Genomic DNA, 16,568 nt, shown 5'->3' with positions numbered 1-16,568 from the left:
TAGAGCCCCAGATAAACCTGTTTATATGACTTTGGAGCCTCAGTGGGAACCAACCAGGCAACGCTATAGGGAGAGCTTGAAATATATATAGGATTCTTGGTAAGGTTGTCATTTTTATACACTGTATTTTCCCCCACCAAGACAGGGGTTTTGTCGCCCAGGAATTTAAGTCTTTTTGTGTTCGTGATAGGAGATCTTCAAAGTTTTTTTTAAAAAGGGTGGTGGGGTTGGGAGATAAATGAATACCTAGGTATTTTATAGAATCTGTTCTAAGCGTTAATGGGCAGATTTCTGCAAGTTTCATAAATTCTTCTCGCCGGAGGGAAATGTTCAATAACTCTGACTTGGTTGTGTTTACTACAAAATTAGAATGGGTTCCAAATCTGTGTAATTCCTGCATAGTTGCTGATAGGGACTGTGTTGGGTCTGTGATAGTGAAAAGAACGTCATCCGCATATAAGGCGATCTTGAAATTATGGGGGCCGATTTTCACACCCTTTATAGAGTGATTATTGCGGACATGCGCTGCTAGTACTTCCATGGTAAGTACGAACAAGAGGGGGGACAACGGGCAGCCCTGTCTCGTCCCATTCCTGATTTGGAACGGGGGAGAGAGGACACCATTTGCCCGTACTCTCGCAGTGGGGTGTGCATACAAACTAAAGATTCTACTGAGCATCTGGGGTCCTAGTCCAATATCTAGTAGGGTTTCTCTTAGGAACTGCCAATCGAGCCTGTCAAAGGCCTTCTCGGCGTCTGTTGCCAAGAAGACTGTCGGGATATTATGACATTTGGTATAGGACATAAGGGTCAGGGCTCTTATTGTATTGTCCCTGGCCTCTCTGTGGGGGATAAATCCGACCTGGTCGGTGTGTATAATATCTTCAAGTAATTTGTTCAGTCTCTTTGCTAGGATCTTTCCCAAGATCTTGAGATCTACGTTTAGCAGGGAGATAGGCCTATAGCTTCTAGGGTCTGTGGGAGTTTTGCCAGATTTTAAGATAACTGAGATGTGGGCTTGCTGCATCTCTGTGGGGAGTGCGTGGCCGTCGTCTATGGTGTGAAATAACTTTAAAAGGTGTGGGGCGAGGGAGGATCTGTAAATTTTATAATAAGTACCGGTAAACCCATCGGGTCCTGGGCTTTTTTTGGAAGGTAATTTCGCAATCACCGAGAGAATTTCTTGGAGGGAAATGGGTGTTTCAAAGTCATCTCGTAGCTGTGTTTGTATTTTAGGGAGATTGGCCTCTGTGATGTAGGCTTGAAGGGCGGTCAGCCTGTTCGGGGAACTGGGTGTCTGTAAATTGTATAACTCTGAGTAATAACTTCTGAACTGATCCGCTATTTCCCCACTATCTATCAGTTGTTGGCCTAACGGCGTAACTAGTTTGTTAATGTGGGACTTTGTGTGCTGTTGGTTCAATAGTCTAGCTAGTCTGGGCCCTGCTCTGTTGCTTTCGAAGAAATACATTTTCTTCAAAGCTAATGCCTTTCTCTGTGCATCTTTGGATAGTATGTTATTAATTTCTAGTCTAGTCTTCGTAACCTGTGATAGGAGTGTTCTGTTAGAAGGATCATGTTTGTGTTGCGTTTCTAGACCATGTAATTGTGCAGTTAGCGAAGCTATGGAGGACTGATACTGTTTTTTCAATCTAGCTTTTTGTTTTATACATTCTCCTCGGATAAAGGCCTTATGTGCTTCCCACACAAAGCTAGGGTGTGAGTCACCATTATCATTAAATTGGAAGTATTCAGAGATTGCCGTTTGTAATTTTTCTTGGGTTGGGGGGTAGTGAAGGAGTGAGTCATCTATTCTCCAAGTAAAAGTTGTGTTTGGTGTGTCAGGCCACTCTAGAACTATGCTTATGGCGGAATGGTCGGACCAGGCCGTAGGTTGGATGTCAGAGTCTTTCAACAGGGATAGGTGATCTTGGTCAATGAACAGGTAATCTATACGGGTGTAGGTTGCCCAAGGGTGGGAGTAAAAGGTGTAATTGTGTTGTGTCGGGTGTTGTATTCTCCATGCATCTAAAAGGCCTAATTCTTCCATACAGGTAAGAAGTGTGTTCGGTGCCCTGGTTCTAGACTGTCCATATTTTGTAGAAGAGTCCATGGTTGGGTCAAGTGTGGTGTTAAAATCTCCACCCATAACTATTGGGCCCCTCTTATGTTCCAAAACCATGGATAGCATTTTTTGGAAAAAACGTTTTCTACGGCTAAAGGGGGCATAAATATTAACAAGAGTAATTGGATTATTAAACAAAAGCCCAACTAGAATAATAATCCTGCCTTCAGTGTCTACAACCTTATTATGCAACTGAAATTGCAAGTGTTTATGGAGAAGTATGCTAACCCCCTGTTTCTTATTGAGGTATGCGTTATGGTAACTGACAGGGAAATCTCTTGAAGTAAGGGAAGGTTCTGAACCCGCGACGAAGTGAGTTTCCTGTAGAAATATGATGGAATGGGGGGTTTTAGCGAAGTGTTTTAGGGCAACAGAGCGTTTATTAGGTGAATTAAGGCCCTTAGTGTTTTGGGATATAATCTGTATATTAGGAACCGTCATGAGTTTTACTGGAAGTGGGCATCTGTTGAGTCTGTCTTACCTGGAAAAGGGAGATGCGTGGAGTATATAGGGACCCTCTGCATTCAAAACACAGCAGCATGGCTGTAGGGAAGTGTGGACAATCAAGGCCAACAAAGCTACAAAAACCTGGAAGCGGAAATCTAGGAGGAGTAAGCATAGCAATACAATCGGTCAGTATAACAAACAAATAAAAATAGACATGTAAATAGAACAAGTAAAACATAATAGAAACATTTCCATCACTATTCATTTAAAAGAATAAACAGATAATGGGTGAGCGGGGGGGAAACTAAGGCTGGTGACTTAGCCTTTAACTCACTAATGGGCATAAATGAGCTAGTGTAAACATATTACTAAATGAAGTCTGTCTCAATCAACTGGGTCCGTATAGAAAGGCTGTAAGGACAAAATGATAAGTCCCGTATCCATATTGTAAAATTATCTATGAATAAAGGGAGTGAGAAAGAGGGAACGGGGAGAAAGGGTGAGATGAGTCAAAAGAAAAACCTCTATTATCAGACATCTTTTCATGGCGGATCTTTAGAGTGGATAAGAGGGTCAGTCATTGTGGTGTTCCTTCTCTTGGTTGGTCTAGTAGACCAGCTCCTTCTTTGTGGTTTGGGTGAAGATGATCTCCTCTGGGGGTCACTTTTTGCAGCTTCTGAAATCTTGGGCAGAGATGGGAGCGAGATGTCAAGCTGTTTGCAAAATAACTCTAGATCCTCTGGGCGACGATATACGTAGGTTTTCTCATCCTTCAGCACCTTGACAGCGAAAGGGAAGCCCCATCTGTAAGCAATGCCTAGATCCTGCAGGTGTAAGGTTAAGTACCTAGCTTCTTTGCGTTTAGCTAAAGTGATTGGGCTAAGGTCAGAGTAGAATTGTAGGGCATCTTCTCCAAAGTAGATTGGTGCCTTTTTTCTGGCCGCTTGCAAAAGTTTTTCCTTGTCTGCGAATCTGTGGCAGCATAGAATGACGTCTCTGGGGGGCAAATTGTCAGAAGGTTTTGGTCTCAGGGCCCTGTGGGCTCTGTCTAGAGGGATGGGTTCTTTCTCCGGGTCGAGCAGAAATTTGAAGAGGTTCTGGAGGTAGGAGGAGAGCTGTTGTGGGAGTATCTTTTCAGGGATACCTCTTATCCTGAGGTTCTGTCTCCGTCCCCTGTTGTCAAGGTCTTCCATTTGGATCTGTAAACTTTCTATAGCCTCATGTTGATACTGGAAGGCTTGGGTGGTGTTATCTGCAGCTTTATTAACTTCTTCTACTTGCTCCTCTAGTTCCAGGACCCTATCACCCAGTTCATTGATGTCTTTCTTCACTTCTGCCAGGCCGTCTTTTATGGCTTTACTGACTTGTAGAACAATAGCTGCTAGGTCTGCTTTGGTAGACAGGGTTTGGAGATCAGCTCGTGTGATATGGGTTGTGTCATCTATTACTGTGGTGGCAGTCTGGGAAATGGATTCTGGTGAATCAGGAGCCTGTAGTCTCATGTCACCGATGGCAACTGTGTCTTGGCTTTTGAAATAAGAGTTCAGTTTGCCTCCTGCAGTTATATTCCCCTTCAGTGCCTTATCAGTCTTGTTTTTGCTTTTGGAGGTCATTTTGTTAGGGTGTCTTATATATTTTCACCTCTCTTGTTTATAAATGTCTAGGTGTTCTCTTCCGTTTTCTTTCAGAAGGTTTGTATCAGGAACAGTGACCATTCAGCATTAACTAAAAAGTTTTGCAAGCACTCCGTATGTCTGCCCGCCTCAAGTTATGAACAAGCCTGGGAGGCCTAGTGTCTTTCTGCTTTGGTGTGTGGTGTCTCTTAGTTATTAATGTCCAAGCTCTCCCTTTGTGCTTTATATATGGGAGGTTTATATCAAGCATTGCGGTAGTGCAGTATATCCAAGCAGTTTTGCGTATTAAATAACATAACTCTGCATCATAGACAGAAAAAAGAACAGGCTTATGATGTCCCACTTGTTAATGGAGGCTAATGGTTACGAGTCCCGGATCATGCAAGTTGTGGTTATAGGAGACCGGGTTATAGGGCAGCTGGAATCCGTGAGCTTGAATATGGTGTGGTGGCCTAGTTTGTCAGGGTGATAAGGCAATACTGTAAGGTTTTAGCTCACCTCTTCAGGAATGCTGAACGCCCGGTTCGGAATATCCACCTGCGTCACATCGGCTAACAGGCCCAGGGTGCGCCACCTCCGTGAACCCGCATCATCCTTATAATAACTATTTATGGCTGCCGGTTTATGTGTTTGTAGGTAGCGATCATTCCGGTCTCCTCATAGCTAGTTGTAGTTTGATTCATCCCGGTTCTCACCACATCATGTCGGATCTCTCTTCTGTGTTCTTCCGTCCTCAGGGACTGTCAGTAGGCCCCATACTGTATCTTCCTCCGCAGAGCTCCGTGAAATCACCGACTCTTAATAAAAAGTTCACGTTCAGCCTCAGTTAGTCTGTATTTGTGATTAATGACCCAGTGATAGTCAGTAATTCGTTATAGAGTGCCCATTATAGAGAGCATTAGCCGGAGCTCGAGTGTTGTGCGACCATTCGGCTTGCTGGTCGGCTCCGCCCCCGGTGTGCAATACTTTTAATGCTTTAAGACACTGTGGTGAAATTTTGGTGAATTTTGAACAATTCCTTCATACTTTTTCACATATTCAGTAATAAAGTGTTTTCTGTTTGAAATTTAAAGTGACAGTAACTGTTTTATTTTAAAACGTTTTTTGTGCTTTGTTGACAAGTTTAAGCCTGTTTAACATGTCTGTACCATCAGATAAGCTATGTTCTATATGTATGAAAGCCAATGTGTCTCCCCATTTAAATTTATGTGATAATTGTGCCATAGTGTCCAAACAAAGTAAGGACAGTATTGCAACAGATAATGATATTGCCCAAGATGATTCCTTAAAATGAGGGGAGTAAACATGATACTACATCATCCCCTACTGTGTCTACACCAGTTATGCCCACACAGGAGGCCCCTAGTACATCTAGTGCGCCAATACTTATTACCATGCAACAATTAACGGCTGTAATGGATAACTCCATAGCAAATCTTTTATCCAAAATGCCTACTTATCAGAGAAAGCGCGATTGCTCTGTTTTAAACACTGAAGAGCAAGAGGACGCTGATGATAACTGTTCTGACATACCCTCACACCAATCTCAAGAGGCCATGAGGGAGGTTTTGTCTGATGGAGAAATTTCAGATTCAGGAAAAATTTCTCATCAAGCTGAACCTGATGTTGTGACATTTAAATTTAAATTAGAACATCTCCGCGCACTGCTTAAGGAGGTGTTATCTACTCTGGATGATTGTGACAATTTGGTCATTCCAGAGAAATTATGTAAGATGGACAAGTTCCTAGAGGTTCCGGTGCCCCCCGACGCTTTTCCTATACCCAAGCGGGTGGCGGACATAGTAAATAAAGAGTGGGAAAGGCCCGGCATACCTTTTGTTCCCCCCCCTATATTTAAGAAATTATTTCCTATAATCGACCCCAGAAAGGACTTATGGCAGACAGTCCCCAAGGTCGAGGGGGCGGTTTCTACTCTAAACAAACGCACTACTATTCCTATCGAAGATAGTTGTGCTTTCAAAGATCCTATGGATAAGAAATTAGAGGGTTTGCTTAAAAAGATTTTTGTACAGCAAGGTTACCTTCTACAACCAATTTCATGCATTGTTCCTGTCACTACGGCAGCGTGTTTCTGGTTCGAGGAACTAGAAAAATCGCTCAGTAAAGAATCTTCGTATGAGGAGGTTATGGACAGAGTTCAAGCACTTAAATTGGCTAACTCTTTTGTTTTAGATGCCGCTTTGCAATTAGCTAGATTAGCGGCGAAAAATTCAGGGTTTGCTGTCGTGGCGCGCAGAGTGCTTTGACTAAAGTCTTGGTCAGCGGATGTGTCTTCCAAGACAAAATTGCTTAACATTCCTTTCAAAGGTAAAACATTATTTGGACCTGATTTGAAACAGATTATTTCAGACATCACTGGGGGAAAGGGCCACGCCCTCCCACAGGATAGGTCTTTTAAGGCTAATAATAAGCCTAATTTTCGTCCCTTTCGCAGAAACGGACCAGTCTCTAATTCTGTATCCTCTAAGCAAGAGGGTAATACTTCACAACCCAAACCAGCCTGGAAACCAATGCAAGGCTGGAACAAGGGTAAGCAGGCCAAGAAGCCTACCACTGCTACCAAAACAGCATGAAGGGATAGCCCCCGATCCGGGACCGGATCTAGTGGGGGGCAGACTTTCTCTCTTTGCTCAGGCTTGGGCAAGAGATGTTCAGGATCCTTGGGCGCTAGAAATAGTTTCTCAAGGTTATCTCCTGGAATTCAAGGAACTACCCCCAAGGGGAAGGTTCCACAGGTCTCAATTATCTTCAAACCAAATAAAGAGACAGGCATTCTTACATTGTGTAGAAGACCTGTTAAAGATGGGAGTGATACATCCAGTTCCAATAAGAGAACAAGGAATGGGATTTTATTCCAATCTGTTCATAGTTCCCAAAAAAGAGGGAACATTCAGACCAATTTTGGATCTAAAGATCCTAAACAAATTTCTCAGGGTACCATCGTTCAAAATGGAAACTATTCGAACGATCCTACCTACTATCCAGGAAAATCAATTTATGACTACCGTGGATTTAAAGGATGCGTACCTACATATTCCTATCCACAAGGAACATCATCAGTTCCTAAGGTTCGCTTTTCTGGACAAGCATTACCAGTTTGTGGCACTTCCATTTGGATTAGCCACTGCTCCAAGGATTTTCACAAAGGTACTAGGGTCCCTTCTAGCGGTTCTAAGACCAAGGGGCATTGCAGTAGTACCTTACTTGGACGACATCCTGATTCAAGCGTCGTCCCTGTCAAAAGCAAAGGCTCATACGGACATCGTCCTAGCCTTTCTCAGATCTCACGGATGGAAGGTGAACAAAGAAAAAAGTTCTCTGTCCCCGTCAACAAGAGTTCCCTTCTTGGGAACAATAATAGATTCCTTAGAAATGAGGATTTTTCTGACAGAGGTCAGAAAATCAAAACTTCTAAGCTCTTGTCAAGTACTTAATTCTGTTCCTCGTCCTTCCATAGCGCAGTGCATGGAAGTAATAGGATTGATGGTTGCAACAATGGACATAGTTCCTTTTGCACGAATTCATCTAAGACCATTACAACTGTGCATGCTCAGACAGGGGAATGGGGATTATACAGACTTGTCTCCGACGATTCAAGTAGATCAAAAGACCAGAGATTCACTCCGTTGGTGGCTGACCCTGGACAATCTGTCACAGGGAATGAGCTTCCGCAGACCAGAGTGGGTCATTGTCACGACCAACGCCAGCCTAGTGGGCTGGGGCGCGGTCTGGGAATCCCTGAAAGCTCAGGGTCTATGGTCTCGGGAAGAGTCTCTTCTCCCGATAAACATTCTGGAACTGAGAGCAATATTCAATGCTCTCAGAGCTTGGCCTCAACTAGCAAAGGCCAAATTCATAAGGTTTCAGTCAGACAACATGACGACCGTTGCATATATCAATCATCAGGGGGGAACAAGGACTTCCCTGGCGATGAAAGAAGTGACCAAGATAATTCAATGGGCGGAGGATCACTCCTGCCACTTGTCTGCGATCCACATCCCAGGAGTGGAAAATTGGGAAGCGGATTTTCTGAGTCGTCAGACATTCCATCCGGGGGAGTGGGAACTCCATCCGGAAATCTTTGCCCAAATAACTCAATTATGGGGCATTCCAGACATCGATCTGATGGCGTCTCGTCAGAACTTCAAGGTTCCTTGCTACGGGTCCAGATCCAGGGATCCCAAGGCGACCCTAGTAGATGCACTAGTAGCACCTTGGACCTTCAACCTAGCTTATGTATTCCCACCGTTTCCTCTCATCCCCAGGCTGGTAGCCAGGATCAATCAGGAGAGGGCCTCAGTGATCTTGATAGCTCCTGCGTGGCCACGCAGGACTTGGTATGCAGACCTGGTCAATATGTCATCGGCTTCACCATGGAAGCTACCTTTGAGACAGGACCTTCTTGTTCAGGGTCCATTCGAACATCCAAATCTGGTTTCCCTCCAACTGACGGCTTGGAGATTGAACGCTTGATTTTATCAAAGCGTGGGTTTTCAGATTCTGTAATAGATGCTCTGATTCAGGCTAGAAAGCCTGTAACTAGAAAAATTTACCATAAAATATGGAAAAAATATATCTGTTGGTGTGAATCTAAAGGATTCCCATGGAACAAGATAAAAATTCCTAAGATTCTATCCTTTCTACAAGAAGGTTTGGAGAAAGGATTATCTGCAAGTTCTCTGAAGGGACAGATCTCTGCTTTATCTGTTTTACTTCACAAAAGACTGGCAGCTGTGCCAGATGTTCAAGCATTTGTTCAGGCTCTGGTTAGGATCAAGCCTGTTTACAGACCTTTGACTCCTCCCTGGAGTCTAAATCTAGTTCTTTCAGTTCTTCAAGGGGTTCCGTTTGAACCCTTACATTCCGTAGATATTAAGTTATTATCTTGGAAAGTTTTGTTTTTGGTTGCAATTTCTTCTGCTAGAAGAGTTTCAGAGTTATCTGCTCTGCAGTGTTCTCCGCCCTATCTGGTGTTCCATGCAGATAAGGTGGTTTTGCGTACTAAGCCTGGTTTTCTTCCGAAAGTTGTTTCCAACAAAAATATTAACCAGGAGATAGTTGTACCTTCTTTGTGTCCGAATCCAGTTTCAAAGAAGGAACGTTTGTTACACAATTTGGACGTAGTCCGTGCTCTAAAATTCTATTTAGAGGCTACTAAAGATTTCAGACAAACATCTTCCTTGTTTGTTGTTTATTCTGGTAAAAGGAGAGGTCAAAAAGCGACTTCTACCTCTCTTTCCTTTTGGCTTAAAAGCATTATCCGATTGGCTTATGAGACTGCCGGACGGCAGCCTCCTGAAAGAATCACAGCTCACTCCACTAGGGCTGTGGCTTCCACATGGGCCTTCAAGAACGAGGCTTCTGTTGACCAGATATGTAAGGCAGCGACTTGGTCTTCACTGCACACTTTTGCCAAATTTTACAAATTTGATACTTTTGCTTCTTCTGAGGCTATTTTTGGGAGAAAGGTTTTGCAAGCCGTGGTGCCTTCCATTTAGGTGACCTGATTTGCTCCCTCCCTTCATCCGTGTCCTAAAGCTTTGGTATTGGTTCCCACAAGTAAGGATGACGCCGTGGACCGGACACACCAATGTTGGAGAAAACAGAATTTATGCTTACCTGATAAATTACTTTCTCCAACGGTGTGTCCGGCCCACGGCCCGCCCTGGTTTTTTAATCAGGTCTGATGAATTATTTTCTCTAACTACAGTCACCACGGTATCATATGGTTTCTCCTATATATATTTCCTCCTGTCCGTCGGTCGAATGACTGGGGTGGGCAGAGCCTAGGAGGGATCATGTGACCAGCTTTGCTGGGACTCTTTGCCATTTCCTGTTGGGGAAGAGAATATCCCACAAGTAAGGATGACGCCGTGGACCGGACACACCGTTGGAGAAAGTAATTTATCAGGTAAGCATAAATTCTGTTTTTTAAACCTGATGATACATACACATACCTGTATAATAATGGTATATTTTGAATCTGCTGGGTCTGCTGAAAAAAACAATATATAGTTTTGTATAGTTTATTCACATAAACTACTTCTAAAAGTGTTTAAATGTGAACTGCAACAAAAAGCTCAAAACCAGCTGAGCACACAGGTGGGAAATGGCTTAGCAGCCAAAGGGTTAACATGAAGATATATACATGTCTAAAGATGTATATGTATGTATATATGTGTACTTATGTATTTATATGTGTATAAATGTATTTACAGACTTATATACTCATATAAATACATATGTATACATATATACACACACATATATACATATGTTTATATATATATACGTGTGTGTGTGTGTGCGTGCATTAGAGCCCTTTTCAGTTAAGTAGCTGAAAACGTGTAAGTATATGTATTTTTTCTCCATTGACTTTTATTGGGAATAGGTTATTGTGCACGCAATATTCTAACTTCGGCTTTTAGCGCACATCGGGTTAGTTTGCGAGCGATAACTTTTTACTTTATGAGAGCAACCCAACGTGTGCAAAAAGATTATTTCTAGCATAGTTAAAACTCATGCGGGAGCATTAAATAGAGCTCCACTTGTAATCTGACCCTAAATACATTATATAAGTATAGTATTGAGGTTATTTCCTACCTCCCTCTAGTCATAAGTGCCACCATGTTGAAATCTTAATTTCACTACATTCCAGTACTGACCTGTTTGCATGTGTGTAAAAACTCTCCTTCAAATTCCTGCAGTGTAACGTGGGTTCCATAAATGCAGCACCCATGATTAGAGGGAGGGAGATAAAATGTATGTCGTTTTTAGTGTCCCATTAATATATTGATGAGGAGGGGAGCGAAAAGGTATTTTTTCTGGAAAAAAGTTATATTAATGCATAGAGTTAAAAGAATGTGGACTGCCCTACAGAAAGGGTAAATATACATACGAAAACCTTGTAGCAAAATATAACAAGAACAAGCACACTAAAAACATCTAGTAGCTGAGATGTGCAAGCAGTTATACTGATAGTTTATTAAACCTTCATTAGATTGGAATATGGGCAGGATACATCTGTCTTCTGGCTTGTGTCAGACTCCATAATGCATTCTTGTAAGTTGCTGATGTATACTAAATAATCACGTTTCTTGGTTTAGTTCTGATTTGATTATATGGGCATACAATTTGTTAGATACTAAAAACAGCAGCTCCATTAATGCAGTGTTAAAAAGGGCCACTTTAGTCTTTTTTTAATGCCAGTTTGTAAGTATGCTCTTTGCACAGGACATATCAATTAATCATTTAATATGTGGTGCCTGTATAGCGTTAATAAAGGCTAAAGAAGCTTTTTTGAATGCACTTTGCATTGCTAATAGAATACTTAAAGACTTCCATGTCCCTTTAATAAACACCATAGTGTTGATTCGCACACAATAACAGGTTTTTTTGTTCTTTTCCAGATTAATAATGAGAAAATCTTTGTTTAACCATCTGTCAGCACGAGGCATTCAGGTATTGTTCTCATGTAAAATACAATCTCTATAAAAATAGAACATAACCTTTAAGTTGTTATCCATTGGGAACCATCCTAACATTACTGGGATGTCAGACCCATTCATTATACTGGGGAGGGTTATACAAATGCTGTTATACGAATGTTGTTGGTTGCATTTGCACTCAATATTTCCATTGGTGGCTTATTGCTGATCAGATAATGAATGCTGGTCTCAAGACCAAAATAGCTGTCAGTGTGAAATAAAAGTAAAACGTTTCCTGAATTGTCTACTGCTTTTAGAAGCCAGTCAGTTTAGGATTATTAAAGGGATACTGAACCCAATTGTTTTTCATGATTCAGATAGAGCATGCAATTTTAAGCAACTTTCTTGCTTGGAGCCGGCCCATCTTTGGTTCAGCACCTGGATAGCCATTGCTGATTGGTGACTACATTTAGCCACCAATCAGCAAGTGCTACCCAGGTGCTGAACCAAAGATGGGCCGTCTCATTAGCTTACATTCCTGCTTTTTCAAATAACAATACCAAGAGAATGAAGACCATTTAATAATAGTAGTAAATTAGAAAGTTGTTTAAATTTGCATGCTGAATCATGAAAGAAAAAAATGGGGTTCAGTGTCCCTTTTAATTGAATATTTCCGTTTTATTAAAATGATCATACATGCAGAAATTTTCTACACAAATCACTGATCTTGGGATACAATACTAAATTATCTAGAGTGTTTTGCTATAATGTTTCCTATTGTGATGAAATATACTTTATTTGCAGTTTGATTATATTTTTTACATTTGTTGCCGTTTCTCTTTTTCTCAGGTGTATATCTGGGTACTAAACAACGAGGAAGAATACAAAAGGGCATTTGAACTGGGTGCCACTGGTGTCATGACAGACTATCCTACAAAGCTGAAGTGCTTTCTGGAAAAGTACTCGCACTGAACCTCAGCATCCGTACTTAAAAAAATAATAACAAGATAAAGGACAGGCGCTGTCATCTGAATCTTACTGTAAAATGTCATCATACCTCACGCTTGGCAGTGTAATGAACATTTAGCATATACATATGTATTTAAATGAGATCTTGTATAGTTTACTTTTGTAAATAGCGTACAAAGAATCAGGACTATTACACAGTACTGTATATTCAGGAAAAACAATTTTCATATTGACCGATTGGAATGGCATGGATGCAGTATTTTAATTATCTTTAAAATCAGATTCTATGTTTCCTTTTGGTTACAGAAACTAAGACGTTCACCCCCTACACTGTACTCTCATCCTCACTGGTAGAGGATAGGTGTCTGTTACGGGCAGAAATTGGTTGGTTTATTGTTTTTTATTTTATGGTCTTTATTTAAATACTGAGAAAACACTCCTAAGACAACTATTGAAATAACCAGAGATGGCTCAAGACATTGTACTCACTGGGTCTAAGAATGAAACACCTCCAGCTCATCAACCTCTACATTCTAAATACAAGCATAATAGTAACTTTATTATGCTGCATTCACAGCTTTTAAGGCTTTGCAGAGTTGTGAGACTGCTGCCACAAATTTAAGAAGCAGAAACTGCTTCTTTTGCCTCTTTACCACCTCAAAAATGGCGGGAACAATTACCTGGAATAACCTCATTCAGGGTGATTGACATGCCCTGCTCTCACTCAGCTAATTGCACAAGAGTAGGGGTGGCACTGCACAAGAAAGCTCTTGTGCAATGTTACATTTTGTAGTGGCGATTGCAGACAGACAAGTTCCCTACTTGCAAACCTATCCGCCTACAATCATGATAAATTTTGCCCATTGTTAACTGTTTGACAGGTTAAAGTTCAGCAGAATTTTCACACGTGAGCATGCTGATAACCTATAAGAGAGTTTATTCTCTTAAAAAACATTAGATATATGCTACCTATGTAGGTGCCATGGTCCCACCTGGTCCACTTATAGAGCTACCCCTGATATTAACCAGTTATTGCTGAAGCAAAAAAATCATTGCTGTTTTATGCAATGCACTCCTTTTTTTTCCTTGGATAGGAAATAATGATTTTATAGAAATTTAAAATATACAGTATATGGGAAATTTTATATATCTAACACACTAACAGAAAGGTGTATTTCTTCAGTTCCGCAGGAATCTTTCACCAGGGATGTTAAAGAAATAAAATGATTAATATGCTATGTTTTTATCCCTTTTAGGAGGACACCATTTATAATTCATTTTTATAATTAGGTAAAACTTAGATCCCTGTTTTTATTACTTTATAGAAAGACAACAAAAAAATAAATACTGGTCAGAGAGAGGCCAGCGCCCTTGGCTAATGGTGCCTCATATTACTTTTTGGTGTTGTTCCTTCTCTGTGTAGTAATGTTGTCACTTTGTTGACCTAAAATAAATCTTACATAAGAAGTATATAAAGCTCTCCAGGTGCACCAATGCAAAGAATGGAAGATTAAATAGATTGCATCGCATGTTGCCCCTTCTAGACAGCTGCTCAGTATCCATATGGCTAAATCAGGCCCTGGAGAGAATGTATGTTTGTGTGTGGAAACAATACACAATGTATAGCTATACAAACTGTCACACATTAACTAACCAGCCATTTTGAGGTTCATTTATTGATAACGGGTTCTGTACAGGCTGGTATCATATTTACCAGCCATGTTTAAACTCAATACATGAGGGTTGTTTACAGTCTGTGATTTTATAGTCTGTGTATGTGGCGTAATCAAAGTAACAATCTGATGCATTCATCTAGTAAAGCTCAGATCCAGAATTCATGGCCTACTCATGGACCTTAAAGCCTATACTGGTGCACTATGGTTAATAACAATTCAACCTTAAAAGTATGGTATATTTATAATTCCTTTATTATTACTTAGAAACTTTCTCTTAACTCATAGTTCATCTATATGGACAAGAAGGATGGGCCCCTGAATTGATGTATCAAAAATAGTTATTTATGACACATCAGGCAAAATGTAATATTGCATACGCCAGTAGACCACTCCATACATTGCAGCGCACCTGGATGATGATAAAAGCTGTCTGTGGAATATACTGAACGAGAGTTCCTGTATCTATTATGTATAATCATGTAGGTTTTTCATGACGTTTACATTTTTATGGCTATGAGGAATACATCATCCCTCCCATACATGCCATGTAACACACAGTGCATGTATCCAGCAAGGCTGAACCTCTGTACTATGTATAAGACACACTCATCTTTCAATTCCCAGATTTACTGATGGAAAGTCATCTGTAGCACCATTAATTCCACTTATTTGTAATAAAGCAAGTTTAATACAAACCTATGTAATGATCCTGTGTTTAAGGACAAGTCTGACATAAGGTTACACTTAAAAGCCATTCAAAAATAAATACTGGGAAACAAGTGCAACATCATTTCAATCTACCGGCCTGGCCTGCAAAACTTTTTAAACTGTATTACTCTGTATCATATAAAGCGTTAGAAAACATGACCTAATAAACTTTTTATACATACTGAAGTGCAGTGCTAGCTGTATTTATTTTCTAAATAAGTAAGGCAAGAAAGTGGGTGTTTTTATTAGACAAACATCTTACATTTCTATGTGTGAAATGATTAGGACAACTAGCAGTGAATTATACTTTTCTAGTGTGTGTATAATATAACTGGTGCCATAGTTACCGTACTGTTCCAAGTATATTTTTCATTAACTCCGATTTAGAGTTGTGTGTGTTAAATACTATAGGCTCGATCAGTGATGGCCAACTTCCTAGCAATTAGGCGCTGCAGACCAATATTTTAGAAGCCATAAAGGGACATGAAACCCAATTTCTCTTGTTAAGTGTATCCAGTCCACGGATCATCCCTTACTTATGGAATATATTCTCCTTCCCAACAGGAAGTTGCAAGAGTCCACCCACAGCAAAGCTGCTATATAGCTCCTCCCCTAACTGCCATACTCAGTCATTCTCTTGCAAGCCTCAACATAGATAGGAGGTCGTGAGAGTCTGTGGTTTTTTTATACTTAGTTTATTCTTCAATCAAAAGTTTGTTATTTTTAAATGGCACCGGAGTGTGCTGTTTATCTCAGGCAGTATTTGCAAGAAGAATCTGCCTGCGTTTTTCTATGATCTTAGCAGACGTAACTAAGATCCATTTGCTGTTCTCACACATTCTGAGGAGTGAGGTACTTCAGAGGGGGAATGGCGTGCAGGTTTTCCTGCAGATAAGGTATGTGCAGTAAAATATTTTTCTAGGAATGGAATTGACTAAGAAAATACTGCTGATACCGAAGTAATGTAAGTAAAGCCTTAAATGCAGCGATAGCGACTGGTATCAGGCTTATTAATAGAGATACATACTCTTATAAAAATGTGTTTTAAAACGTTTGCTGGCATGTTTAATCGTTTTTTAACGTACATTGGTGATAACACTGTAATGTTGGTATAGCCTTAAATGCAGTAAAAGTGACTGGTATCAGGCTTATTAATAGAGATACATACTCTTGTAAAAATGTGTTTTAAAACGTTTGCTGGCATGTTTAATCGTTTTTTAACATATGTTTGGTGATAAAACTTATTGGGGCCTAAGTTTTTTCCACATGGCTGGCTTAAATTTTGCATAGAAACAGTTAACTGAAGCTTCCCACTGTTGTAATATGAGTGGGAAGGGCCTAATTTAGCGCTTTTTTGCGCAGTTAAAATTACAAAATGAATCATCCAGATTCCCTCAGCAGTCCCATGAATACTACAGGACATTTCTAAAGGGCTAAAAAGACTTCCAAAATCGTTTATAGGGAAGGTAATCCACAGCTCTGCTGTGGCAGTTTGTTGTGTCTGTTTTTAAAAACGTCTATGTCGTTTTTTTTATCTGTTTTTTGCATTAAGGGTTTAATC

General features: G+C 40.6%; 1 protein-coding gene across 1 annotated transcript in view; it reads left to right on the top strand.

Moving 5' to 3' along the window:
- The window catches only part of GDPD1 (glycerophosphodiester phosphodiesterase domain containing 1), a 286,956-nt gene extending 271,763 nt beyond the window's left edge, over nucleotides 1-15,193 (top strand). The window contains exons 9-10 of the mRNA XM_053706354.1: nucleotides 11,637-11,688; nucleotides 12,504-15,193. Coding sequence (XP_053562329.1) covers nucleotides 11,637-11,688; nucleotides 12,504-12,626 — 175 coding nt within the window. The 3' untranslated portion in view covers nucleotides 12,627-15,193. The remainder of the gene's footprint in view (nucleotides 1-11,636; nucleotides 11,689-12,503) is intronic.
- Nucleotides 15,194-16,568: the final 1,375 nt, after the last annotated feature.

Source organism: Bombina bombina, chromosome 3, assembly GCF_027579735.1.
Source record: "Bombina bombina isolate aBomBom1 chromosome 3, aBomBom1.pri, whole genome shotgun sequence".
Taxonomy (NCBI): Eukaryota; Metazoa; Chordata; class Amphibia; order Anura; family Bombinatoridae; genus Bombina; species Bombina bombina.
This window is presented reverse-complemented; position numbering and strand designations above follow the sequence as displayed.